This window comes from Sphaerodactylus townsendi, linkage group LG05 (genome assembly GCF_021028975.2).
Source record: "Sphaerodactylus townsendi isolate TG3544 linkage group LG05, MPM_Stown_v2.3, whole genome shotgun sequence".
Classification (NCBI taxonomy): Eukaryota; Metazoa; Chordata; class Lepidosauria; order Squamata; family Sphaerodactylidae; genus Sphaerodactylus; species Sphaerodactylus townsendi.
Window position 1 is genome coordinate 138,073,946 of NC_059429.1, and position 12,485 is coordinate 138,086,430.

The 12,485-nt window shown below is 53.4% G+C and overlaps 1 protein-coding gene and 1 long non-coding RNA gene across 2 annotated transcripts in view; both read right to left on the minus strand.

The window, feature by feature from the left end:
- Positions 1-6,306: 6,306 nt before the first annotated feature.
- The window catches only part of BPI (bactericidal permeability increasing protein), a 78,231-nt gene continuing 72,052 nt past the window's right edge, over positions 6,307-12,485 (minus strand). The window contains exon 15 of the mRNA XM_048498776.1: positions 6,307-7,482. Within this exon, the coding sequence (XP_048354733.1) occupies positions 7,444-7,482 (39 nt within the window). The 3' untranslated portion in view covers positions 6,307-7,443. The remainder of the gene's footprint in view (positions 7,483-12,485) is intronic.
- On the minus strand, positions 10,275-11,550 carry LOC125433872. The gene is made up of 3 exons (XR_007244675.1): positions 11,482-11,550; positions 11,196-11,238; positions 10,275-10,338 (listed from the first exon to the last, which is right to left on the minus strand). It is a non-coding gene; the product is annotated as an uncharacterized LOC125433872 (long non-coding RNA).

A 12,485-nucleotide genomic window follows, 5' to 3' on the forward strand; every position in this document is an offset into this window, starting at 1 on the left:
GGGGGGGGGGGGGGGTGGGGGGGGGGGGGGGTGGGGGGGGGGGGGGGTGGGGGGGGGGGGGGGTGGGGGGGGGGGGGGGTGGGGGGGGGGGGGGGTGGGGGGGGGGGGGGGTGGGGGGGGGGGGGGGTGGGGGGGGGGGGGGGTGGGGGGGGGGGGGGGTGGGGGGGGGGGGGGGTGGGGGGGGGGGGGGGTGGGGGGGGGGGGGGGTGGGGGGGGGGGGGGGTGGGGGGGGGGGGGGGTGGGGGGGGGGGGGGGTGGGGGGGGGGGGGGGTGGGGGGGGGGGGGGGTGGGGGGGGGGGGGGGTGGGGGGGGGGGGGGGTGGGGGGGGGGGGGGGTGGGGGGGGGGGGGGGTGGGGGGGGGGGGGGGTGGGGGGGGGGGGGGGTGGGGGGGGGGGGGGGTGGGGGGGGGGGGGGGTGGGGGGGGGGGGGGGTGGGGGGGGGGGGGGGTGGGGGGGGGGGGGGGTGGGGGGGGGGGGGGGTGGGGGGGGGGGGGGGTGGGGGGGGGGGGGGGTGGGGGGGGGGGGGGGTGGGGGGGGGGGGGGGTGGGGGGGGGGGGGGGTGGGGGGGGGGGGGGGTGGGGGGGGGGGGGGGTGGGGGGGGGGGGGGGTGGGGGGGGGGGGGGGTGGGGGGGGGGGGGGGTGGGGGGGGGGGGGGGGGTGGGGGGGGGGGTGTGGGGGGTGGGGTGGGGGGGGGGGGGGGGGGGGGGGGGGATAGGGGGAGGAGGGGGGGGAGCGGGGCGGGGGGGGGGGGGGGGGGGCGTGGGGGGGGGGGGGGGGGGGGGTTGGGGGGGGGGGGGTGGGGGGGCGTGGGGGGGGGGGGGGGGGGGGGTGGGGGGGGGGGGGGGTGGGGGGGGGGGGGGGTGTTTAAGGAAAGTCTCCTCAGCACGATTTCTAGAAACAAAATTAAATATTTGAAAGCATTAAGTATTTGACAGGCAGTCAATTAGAGGAGAAGTAGTTGTTTCTGTTGGCAGTAAACGATAGGACTTGCTATGATGAGTTTAAATTAACTTGGACAGAAAGATACTGGCTGGAAGTGAGGAACTTTTTTTTACAGTGAGTTTTTTACAGTAACAGAGAAATTATTAATGCCCTTGGGCTGTGACCACGCCCCAAATCATGCCCCGCCCAGCCCCATTGGCGCTACGCCATTGTTTGAATCCTACCACCATAGGAACCTGTTGCTAAAATTTTTGGATCCCACCACTGAGGTGTTGCCCCAGGTGCCATTCCCCACCCCCAATGCCTCTGATGAAGCCTACCTGTTACTGGAACCTTGGTTTCTCCGACACACCTGCAAGGCTCTCGTCCCCACCCCCCTTTTAGACTACCCTGCAATTCAAGCAGGCCTTTCACGCCGGACTCAGAGACAGGACTGTGCTCCGGGAGTTGACAAATGATCCATCTACTCCTTGGAGAGGTGAGCAGAGAGAGACAGTCATTACTGTTGGTTCCCTGCTTCAAGAAAGGTTACTGCTTGATTGGTGGAGTCTCCCCCATAAATCAAAGGCTGGTGGGGCAGGAAAGCTGGGGAAAGGCTGAGGCTGCCCAAGCTGAAATGCAAGGTTGCCAATCTCCAGGTAGGGACTGGAGATCTCTCAGAATAACCACTGGTCTCCAGCAGTGGTGGGATCCAAACATTTTAGTAACAGGTTCCCATGGTGGTGGGATTCAAGCAATGGCATGTAATCAGCGTGGCTTGGCGGGGCATGACGGGGGTAATCCCAGGCTGTCCCTATGGCTTGAGCTGTGTAGAGCACGCAGCTGCTGCGCTGGTCCTTGGCAGGAAATGAATGCACACGCACACCGGTGCACCTCCTGCTAGACTGCTTCAAGTTCTGTGCACTACTGCTGAGAGGAGAGGCGTAACTCAGGCAAAAATCACATGGCAAAATCACCAATCAGTAACCCCCTCTCGGCACACACAAATAATCAGTAACCTACTCTCGGGAACCTGTGAGAACCTGCTGGATCCCACCTCTGATCTCCAGTCCCTACCTAGAGATTGGCAATTACTCATCCGTTCCCCTAAAGAAGATGGCTGCTTCGGAAGGTGGGCCGCGTGGCATCTCATCCCATTCCCTCCCCAATCCCAGACACTACCCCAAAATCTGCAGGGATTTCTCCAAACCGGGCTGACGATTGAAAAAAAAAAGTTTGATGGCTCCTCCCAGCCCCTGATGCAAAGACAGGAACATGGTAAAGAATGGAAAACACAAATCTGCAGATAGAGCGTGGTGCTTCCTACATGGGGACCGGCAGGGGTAATTTCCTTGCTGATTCCGTGGCTGCCAATACAGAGGAGTGGTGACGGGGCTTCTACAGTCGAATCCCCACTACCGTTTTAGCCAGGTTTCAGAACACAAACTAACCAGGTTTGAGGGACGACCTCCCCATGGCTTGCGTGGCAGATTCCGTTTCTGGCGCTCGTTCTCCCCGTTAATCCGCCTTCCGGCAGGACCTGGTTGCAGGTGGCACAGACCCCGTTAACACGGTTCAGCGCTGATCCAAGGGTGAGGGTTGAAACCCTGACTTGTTTCCCACCCTGGAGTGTGATGCGGAATTCGGGCAACCAATCAGCGCTGTGATGCACGCGCAGCCTTTCCTTGGTTTCATTTCCGCTTTTGTGATCGGCCAGCAGAAGGGGATGCAAATGTTAAACAGTCAAACGCATAACTTTGAATCGTTCATGGTTTACACTGGTAACGATTGACTGTTTGCACAGTTAAACAGTTAAACATTAAACTTTTACATGCTGGTTTTTTTAATCATGCCCCTACAATGTACGTTTCCACAGTGGGAAAAGGTCCCGCCCCATCAAGGCACACCAGCCAATCAGGGGAGACCGGCAAAGCGAGCTCACCTGGTAGTGGGGATTGCTGAGAGTTCTGCAACCGGGTGTGTCTGCTGTGTGCTCTCTGCGGTGGGGAGGGAGAAACTCCGATGAAGAGGACGCGGTTTCACCACAAACAGGTTTGGATCTGCACGCAAATTTCAAGTGGGGATTCGACCTACAAGGCAGATTTCTCCAAAGTTTCCCTGCCCCATTTCCCCAGCAATGACCCTTTCCCCCCTCCACCTCCCCAGGCCTTGTCCAGTCTTCACTGTGAACATGATTGCGGTGGGATAGCTGGGGGGCAGGGGGGGCTGGAGCACAGAGGGCCACTTCCAGTGGTGGGATCCAACCAGTTCGCACCACTTGGGCAGAAACGGTTGTTAAAATGGTGCTTGTAAACAATCAGTTGTTAAATCAGAGGTGGGATCCAGCAGGTTCTCACAGGTTCCCGAGAGTTGGTTACTAATTATTTGTGTGTGCCGAGAGGGGGTTACTCATTGGTGGTTTTGCCACCTGATTTTTGCCTTAGTTACGCCTCTCCTCTCCGCAGTAGTGCGCAGAACTTGAAGCAGTCTAGCAGGAGGTGCACCGGCGTGCGTGGCAGCCTGCGCCTGCGTGCATTCGTTTACCGCACAAGGACTGGTGAAGCGGCTGCGTCCTTGCCACAGCCCCGCCCAGGAATGCCCGGCCACACCCCCGTCGTGCCCCGCCCAGCCCTGTTGGCGCTACGCCACAGTTTGAATCCCACCACCATGGGAACCTGTTACTAACATTTTTGGATCCCACCACTGTGTTAAATTATTGGAATCCCACCATTGGACACTTCCCATGAGCACGCAGCAGAGCAGTGCCCCCCCTTGCAACTGTCCCCCATCATGAACTCCCTATACAGCTGGGGCGCAGTTGCACGCAGTCAAGCAGGGTTTGTCCCGCCCCCAATCCCCACATGGAGGTCGGGGGCAGCAAGTGTCCACTTGAACCCGGCTCAGACTGACCATGGGCACTCTGGAACTCCTAGCTTCATACTGCTGACTTCACCCTCAAGCTCCACCTGAGTAGAGGTTGACCGGGGATGGGGGGGTGGAGGCTTCAGAGCACCTGTAGTCAGTGATTTTGTAGCCTCCCAGGTGGAGCAGGTGGTGCAGTGGTTAGTGGTGTAGTGGTTAAGAGCCTTGATCCGCCACTCCTCCACATGAATGGCAGACTTTTATCTGGTGAATTGGATTTGTTTCCCTGGTCCTCCACGCGAAGCTTGCTGGGTGACCTTCGGCCAGTCACAGTTCTCTCAGAACTCTCTCAGCCCCACTTACCTCACAAGGTGTCTGCTGTGGAGAGAGGAAGAGAAAGGAGCTTCCAAGAGCTTGAGACTCCTCCACCTCCTCCTTCTTCTTCTCCTTCTACTACTCCTCCTCCTCCTCCTCCTCCTCCTCCTCCTCCTCATTCTTATTCTCCTCCTTCTCCTTCTCCTTCTCCTTCTCCTTCTCCTTCTCCTTCTCCTTCTCCTTCTCCTTCTCCTTCTCCTTCTCCTTCTCCTTCTTCTTCTTCTTCTTCTTCTTCTTCTTCTTCTTCTTCTTCTTCTTCTTCTTCTTCTTCTTCTTCTTCTTCTTCTTCTTCTTCTTCCAGGTAGAGAGGGACTAGTGACAGGCCGGGAGTGGATGGGGCCAGGCAATCCTGTAAAAGGGAAGGTACCACACCTGGCCAGGAAGGGAGGCGACAGGCAGTCTCTCTTGACTTGGGGGCCTCGCATGAAGCAGGTGCCCCCCACTGAGCCCAGGTGAGCCTGCTGTTGCCCATCTCCGCTCAAAGTCATCGCTGTCTTCTTGAAGAATGTCCATCTGCATTAAACCAGCAAGACATCCATTTACAAGTCACAGGTAATTGGTCACTAATGCGCGGTCTTTGAAAGACGACTCAGCAGCCATTTAGGAAAGTCGTTTCCCGTAATGGAGCACCTGCTGCTTCTGCTGCTGCTGCTGCTGCTGCCAGGACAGCGGCTCGGTATGAAATATGCGCTCCTCTGGAGGGGCCAAATATATGCTTGGCAGTTTTCACAGATGCGCCGATGGCGGAAATGAGCTTAAATCAAATCCGGGGGATGATCCATCACTTCTGGGGAGAAGGCAGATTGTCCAATACGCTTTGCCTCCACTATCCTTCTTCACTTGGACAGCCGCGCCATCTATCCCAATCCAGAAGCGAGCTCCAGTCCCATTCGTCCAAATTTACAAGTCTCTTGCTAAACCGGCCCAGTGCCGGCTTGGATGGGTTTTCGCAAATCACATGAAGGATGCTTTTGTGTTTCTTTGACAGGCCCCTTTCGAGCGCGTTATTAGTGCAGAGTGGAAACTGGGAGTGAGACTGTGTTCCTCCGGCCCCTTCCCCCCCTTTCCCCCGATCCCCACTTCCACGATCACAGGTCAGCCTTGGGCACATCAACTCGGGACAAGAATGTAATCCAATGAAGCACAGAATCCGAGCTTCAGGTTTGAAAAGGCCCAACAACTTTCTGGGCAGACAATTGCTCTAGTAAGACACAAGACACGTTTTACACTTCTCGTGGGTTTCACTTGCAGCGTGTCATCAAAGGAAGCACGTGGGGACATTTATGTATTGAAAGAGAGAGAATACAGATGCAGGCGAGACGTCAAGAGAAGATGCTACTGGAACATGACCATAGAACCCGGAGAACCCACAACACCCTACTGATTCTGGCCGTGAAAGCCTTCGGCAATACCTTGTTTGTATCCTCAGGGGTTTGCAACGTTTAAAAATACAATAAAGATAGGTACAGTACAAATTTAAATAAATGTGGTAAGTACACCCTTCGGGGGTGGGCGGTTTATAAATTAGATAGATATAGATAGATAGATGATAGATAGATGATAGATGATAGATAGATAGATAGATAGATAGATAGATAGATAGATAGAATAGATAGATAGAATAGATAGATAGATAGATAGATAGATAGATAGACAGATAGACAGATGAATGAATAAGATAGATAGGTAGTTAGGTAGGCCAGACAGGTAGGCAGGTAGGCAGGTAGGCAGGCAGTGAGCAGGCAGGTAGGCAGGGTGAGGCAGTGAGGTAGGCAGGCAGGCAGGCAGGTAGGTGAGTGGCAGGCAGCAGTGGGGCAGGTAGGTGGTGGTGGCAGGGGACCGGCCACTGATCTTGGGACTTTAACATCAATGAGACCCACCGTTTCCCCCCCTCCTTGGGAGGGTTTTTTTACTGAAAGTTTTAATGTCGGATGCTGGGAAGTTTGTATGACACGCTGCATTTAATGGGTTTTCGTGATTTAAGGTTCATGGAGCCTATATTATTTATTTGCAATTTATAATTTATTTTGTGCTCCATTTGTTTGTTGTTTCATTATGCTGTTAACCGCCCAGAGCCCTTTGGGGGAGGGGCGGTATATAAAATTGATCATGAATGAATGAATGATCATGAATGAAAACTCAGACACAGTTTCATGGACTTCCTTTTTTATTTCGGTCTTTGATGGCTGCACGACCCCCTTTTCCTGGCACCTGCGTGACCTCTTTGGTCTCAAGACAGCAAACGCAGATGGATTTAGGGCTCGTGTACCAACTGACTCAGCTGTCCAGCCTCGCCCCCCCCCCCAACAAGTCTGCCCCCTTCGTCTGGGGACAGGGTTTGGATTCTCTTGGCTCTCCCTGGAAGCGGATCACCGCTGATGTGAGGCTGCCACTCTGAGAAAAACGTCATCGCTGTTAATGATCTGAGAATATGAGAACAACTGGATCAGACCAAAGGTCTATCTATGTCAGTGGCGGTGAACCTTTGGCACTCCAGATGTTATGGACTGCAATTCCCATCAGCCAATTGGCCATGCTGGCAGGGGCTGATGGGAATTGTAGTCCATAACATCTGGAGTGCCAAAGGTTCGCCACCACGGATCTATGTAGTCTGTTTCCAGTTTGATGTCCCTGGGGAAACACACAGGCAGATGGGCAAGGGGTCCCTTTTCCTGGCATTTCATTCCTAGCCATTGGTGTTTAGAGGTACGCTGCCTTGGAACATGGAGGTTCCATCGAGCTCCAGAACGACGGACTTGAAGTCAGCCAGGTGGGAGGCCGTCCCCACAACGTGCCAGAGCAACGGCTGAGATCGGCCACCCGGATTAGCTGAAGCATCTATGGCAGGAGTTCCACAAGAGGGCAGAGGGGGAGTCTCGTCCGTTCTCGGGGCAGGCACCTCAGCTTGTGGCTGGGAGTCAAACAGCACAGCTTGGACACCGTCTGTGGACAACTGCCACGTAGAGGCTCGGCCGGCGGGTGTCCGGCATCACAGTAGCAGGAGCCAATTCCCAAGGTCAGGAGGAAAATCCCAGTGAGGAGGAATTAGCTCATTTCTCCTGCTCAGCTCGTGAGTGTGCTCGGGTGCCTCACCTAAAGACCCCCAGGTGAGGGGCGGCAGGCCAAGGGGGAAGGGGCAGGGATGAAGAGGATGCCATTTGCTAAGACGAAGGAGCCCAGGAGAGGAACCTTCCAGGTGGATGGCCGAAACCGAACAGCGGAAGCGGGAGGGCGGGCGGGCTTCCCTTTGTCCTTGCTGTTCCTCTCGCTGTCTTCAGCATCTTTGCTAACCATAGTGTACATCCGCTCCGAAGAACAAGAAATTCTGGGGAGAGATTCAAAAGATGTCAGTCTAGCAAAACGTCCCCGTAGCCAGATTCAGGTGGGGAGCAGCTGCGTTGGTCGCAGGCAGCAGGGAAACAAACGGAGTCCAGTGGTACCTCTGAGACCAAGAACGTTTTATTTGTAGTATAACCTTTCGTGTTCAGGCACACTTCTTCCAATATCTAGAGAAGTGGGCACAAAAGCCTATATCAAGAAACCTTATCCCAAGAATAGAACTTTGTTGGTCTTAAAGGTGCCACTAAACATGACCCTTTGTTTCTATCCCTTTAACCAGAGCAGAAAACAACAGTCTCACCCAGTGGTGGGATCCAAAATTTTTAGTAACAGGTTCCCATGGTGGTGGGATTCAAACTGTGGCATAGCGCCAATGGGGCTGGGCCCGAGGGCACGACATCGGGACAGTGGTCGGGACATTCCCGGGGCGGGGCATTCTTGGAGCAGAGGCGCTGTGCCAAGGACGAAAGTCAGCCGCCTTGCCTTCTTGCCGGTCCTTGGGCGGAACGACAGTCTCGCACGCAGGCGCAGGCTGCCACGCACGCCGGTGCACCTCCTGCTAGACTGCTTCAAGTTCTGCACGCTACTGCTGAGAGGAGGGGCGTAACCAAGCCAAAAATCACGTGGCAAAATCACCCATTAGTAATCCCTTCTCGGCACACACAAATAATGAGTAACCTACTCTCGGGAACCTGTGAGAACCTGCTGGATCCCACCTCTGATCGCATGCCTCTCTGAGGGGCAGGCCTCGTGCTAGAGACAGAAGGAAATGTGGCACTTTTGGCTGACGGCAATTGTGAATGTGGTTCTTTGCAACCCACACACTGCAGCGACTCTAATCCCATTCTTTACTTATGGCCCATGGGGGCAGGGAGGGCTTTCTCCCAGAATCCATTGCAACATGACAAAGGATCCGGGAATGGAGCTCCCGTACAGTAGGATGAGCTCTTTGGTATGGAAAACTGCCCAACGCTGGCCCACCGGAGGGCAGTGGTGGGATCCAAAAATTTTAGTAACAGGTTCCCATGGTGGTGGGATTCAAACTGTGGTGTAGCGCCAATGGGGCTGGGCGGGGCACGACGGGGGCGTGGCCAGGCATTCCGGGGACGGGGCATTCCTGGGTGGGGCTGCGGCAAGGACGCAGCCGCTGCGCTGGTCCTTGGGCGGGAAACGAATGCACGCAGGCGCAGGCTGCCACGCACGCCGGTGCACCTCCTGCTAAACTGCTTCAAGTTCTGGGCGCTACTGCTGAGAGGAGGGGTGTAACTAAGGCAAAAACCACATGGCAAAATCACCAATTAGTGACCCCCTCTCGGCACACACAAATACTTAGTCACCTACTCTCGGGAACCTGTGAGAACCTGCTGGATCCCACCTCTGCCGGAGGGCCATTTCTACTGGGGACTGTCCTGTTCCTCCTTGGGGCAATTTCTCATTGGCTGTCAGGATGCCAGAAGGGCCCCAAATTTGTCACACACCTGATGTAATTGGAGGACAGGGTCGGACAGCTGCAGGTGGTCCAAAAGAGGAAGAGGAAATCCCTGTGCCAGGCGTGCTGGAAAACAACATTTGTGGAAGTCAGGGAGAGAAGCAGAATATAGTCCATCGGCCAGCAATGGAGTGGGGAGAAAATCAGAACTTTTTCCACCTGACAGGTCTCTCACTACACTCAACTCCTTCTTCCAACCCTAACTTTGTTTGTTTATTCATCAGATTTCTTAATTGTCCCTCCCAAACCGGCTTGGGGCGATTTACAATAAAAAATAAATAATGCAACAGAACTGACTCGAAGGCGAGAAACCCACAAATTTAAAAATTGAGCACGGTAACTAATTTCACTAACTAAAATTTAGAGAAATTAAAATTCAATTAAAATTAGAATCTACCGAATTCAATAGTGCAGGAGAACAAAATCTATACCTTAACAAGAAAAAAACACCAGATTCTGCCATCTGAATACCACCTAAGGCAGTGGTGGCGAACCTACGGCACGGGTGCCAGAGGTGGCACTCAGAGTCCTCTCTGTGGGCACGCAGAAACGGAGTTGCCCCCACCTCCCACACACACACATCTAGGCTGGCCTGGGCCGCTGGGCTCGATTATTAGCATTAAACGTAAGACCTAGTTTTGGGAAAGCCGTGTAGGTAACCCTGTTAAGCGCTGTTAAACTCCACTGATTTTCACGCGAAGAACTAAAGCGCGATCCTTTACCTGGGAGTAAGCTCGGTTGCGGGCAACGGGGCTTGCTTGCCTAGGGTCGTGATTCACCCATTCGAAGCGTTGCACGGTTGCTTCAGCAAGCTTACTCCCGAGTAACGTGCGTTTCTGAGCCAACCGTTTTTTTCTACACTAAAACCTCAGTATTCAGGATAAATGGCCGTGTTGGCGCTTTGCGATAAATAAGTGGGTTTTGGGTTGCAATTTGGGCACTCGGTCTTGAAAAGGTTCGCCATCACTGACCTATGGGATGGGGGAGGATGGCCCCCAGGGGGAATGGGGGAGACACTGCAGGAGAGACCACATCGTCTGGCCATCACATTATCACTTTCCTGCTTTGGCCACTGGGCAGGGCTTCCAAAGGGAAGTGTTACAGGCATGGGGAACCCATTCCCCCTGGGGAGCTGTGGAGGCTTCTCTGGGGGATTCAGATTAGCCTGTGCACTCCCACATACGCCAGCTGGGTGACCTTGGGCTAGTCACAGCTTCTCGGAGCTCTCTCAGCCCCACCCACCTCACAGGGTGTTTGTTGTGAGGGGGGGAAGGGCAAGGAGATTACGACGATAATCTGCGGGACCAGGACGCTGGTCGCGAAGTAGTTCATGATGGCCTGCATCATTTGCACCTGGGCGTTGGGGAGGAAGAAGAAATAGCCGATCAGAAAGAAAGGACTGGAAGTTGTCCCATGAGACATCTGTTTCTGCCCCTCTCCTGCCCGGAAGCAGGAATGGCTACATCTGCAGGACAGCCCCGTCCACCTTTTCCTGCACAGCATTAGCTGCTTGCTGAGTGGTTCAGACACAGTGAGTGGGAACCCACCCCCAGCAGAAGACATCGGCCCCACAGATGCCCAAACTGAGAACTGGACCTTCTGGCTGTGGCAGCAGAATCCTTGAATGTCTTTCAAGACCACCACAGGATCAAGTGTTTTGGGTCACTGAAATGTTCTTACATTTCATTTGCATTACATTTGCATAGCAAAATACAACAACTTTTTGTTTTGGATAAGGGTTTTCATCAATCTAGATTCCTTCCAGTGGAAACATATTTAGAGATCTGGCAACCCTGGTTATTACATTTAAAGGGAAAGATAGATATTGATTTCCATTCAATTGATTACTAAAGGTATATGTTTATTTTCAAAAATAATAATAACATAACCAAGAAATTAGATGTAATTTAATTTAGTATTACAGTTTGATTAGACATAAAAACTGAACATTGGGTTCAGAGGTTTATAAACTGCTAGAAATGTTAAAGTATTTAATAAATGAATATATTCTTTTGAAGGAGAAGTCGCTCTTTCTATAGACAGATTATAGAATGAATTTATTTAATTGCATCAATTTGTTGTATTAACCTAGATATATATCAGATTGATTACTTTATTATATATTATTTGTTGTTGATGCCATTACTCATGTATGTTATTATTACCAAAATGCAAAAATAAAATCTATTTTTTTAAAAAAATGTTCTTACCGAGAATGGCCCCACGTCTGAATGCTTCAAGGATAACTGCAGCCTAAATGAGGGGAAAGAGGGGGGAAATGAGGTTTGCTCAGCAGCAGGGCCAATGAAGAGCAATTTATTTTGTGTGCTGGAAAACTACCACCTTGGGGCAAACCCCGCCTCCCCTGCCCGAGATTCCAAGCCCACATAAAAAGCATTCGGGAAGCTTGTTCCAGGGGCGCTTGTAGACCCAGCCAGGATCCCCCAAAAGGTGAAAAAGGAAGATATTTCAACAAGAAAATGTGACATTACTCACTTCCCAATCTTCAGGGAACCGACAATCTTATTGGACTGCACAGAAGCAATGGCCGAAATGGTGGTTGACTGGGAAGAGAAGAGAGGCAGGTTGGGATGGCTTTGTAAACACTTCAAAAAGTCTACACCAGTGTGGCGTAGTGGGTAAATGCTGGTGGACTCTAATCTGGAAAACTGGGTTTGAGTCCCCACTCCTTCGAATGAGCAGCGGACTCTTATCAGGTGAACTAGATTTGTTTCCCCACTCCTACATTCTTGCTGGGTGACCTTGGACAAGTCACAGCTTTCTCAGGACTCTCTCCTGCACCACCCAGCCCCGCTATGTACCGGCCGTGGTGGCAGCGGCGCAAAAGGACTTTGTCAGCCACCTAGAGTCTCCTTGCATAACAATCCAAACTCCTCCTCCTCCTCCTCCTCCTTTTTGTTCTGCCATTGCATGCTGCCAGTGATGTAGCTATTTCATACACTACACCATTTGCCATATGAATATATGGAAGAAGGAGAAGGAGAAGGAGAAGGAGAAGGAGAAGGAGAAGAAGGAGAAGGAGAAGGAGGAGGAGGAGGAGGAGGAGAAGGAGGAGGAGGAGGAGAAGAAGGAGGAGGAGAAGGAGAAGGAGAAGGAGAAGAAGAAGAAGAGGAGGAGTAGTAGTAGTTTGGATTTATATCCCCCCTTTCTCTCCTGCAGGAGACTCAAAGGGACTGACAATCTCCTTGCCCTTCCCCCCTCACAACAAACACCCTGTGAGGTAGGTGGGGCTGAGAGAGCTCCGAGAAGCTGTGACTAGCCCAAGGTCACCCAGCTGGCGTGTGTGGGAGTGCACAGGCTAATCTGAATTCCCCAGATAAGCCTCCACAGCTCAGGCGGCAGAGCAGGGAATCAAAGCCGGTTCCTCCAGATTAGATACACCCAGCCTTTAACCTCCTAATGCCCACTGAGTGCGTGTGTAAAGTGCAGGTGCGCAGCGCGTGTAAAGTGCCACCAAGTCACAAGTCAGCGTATGGCAA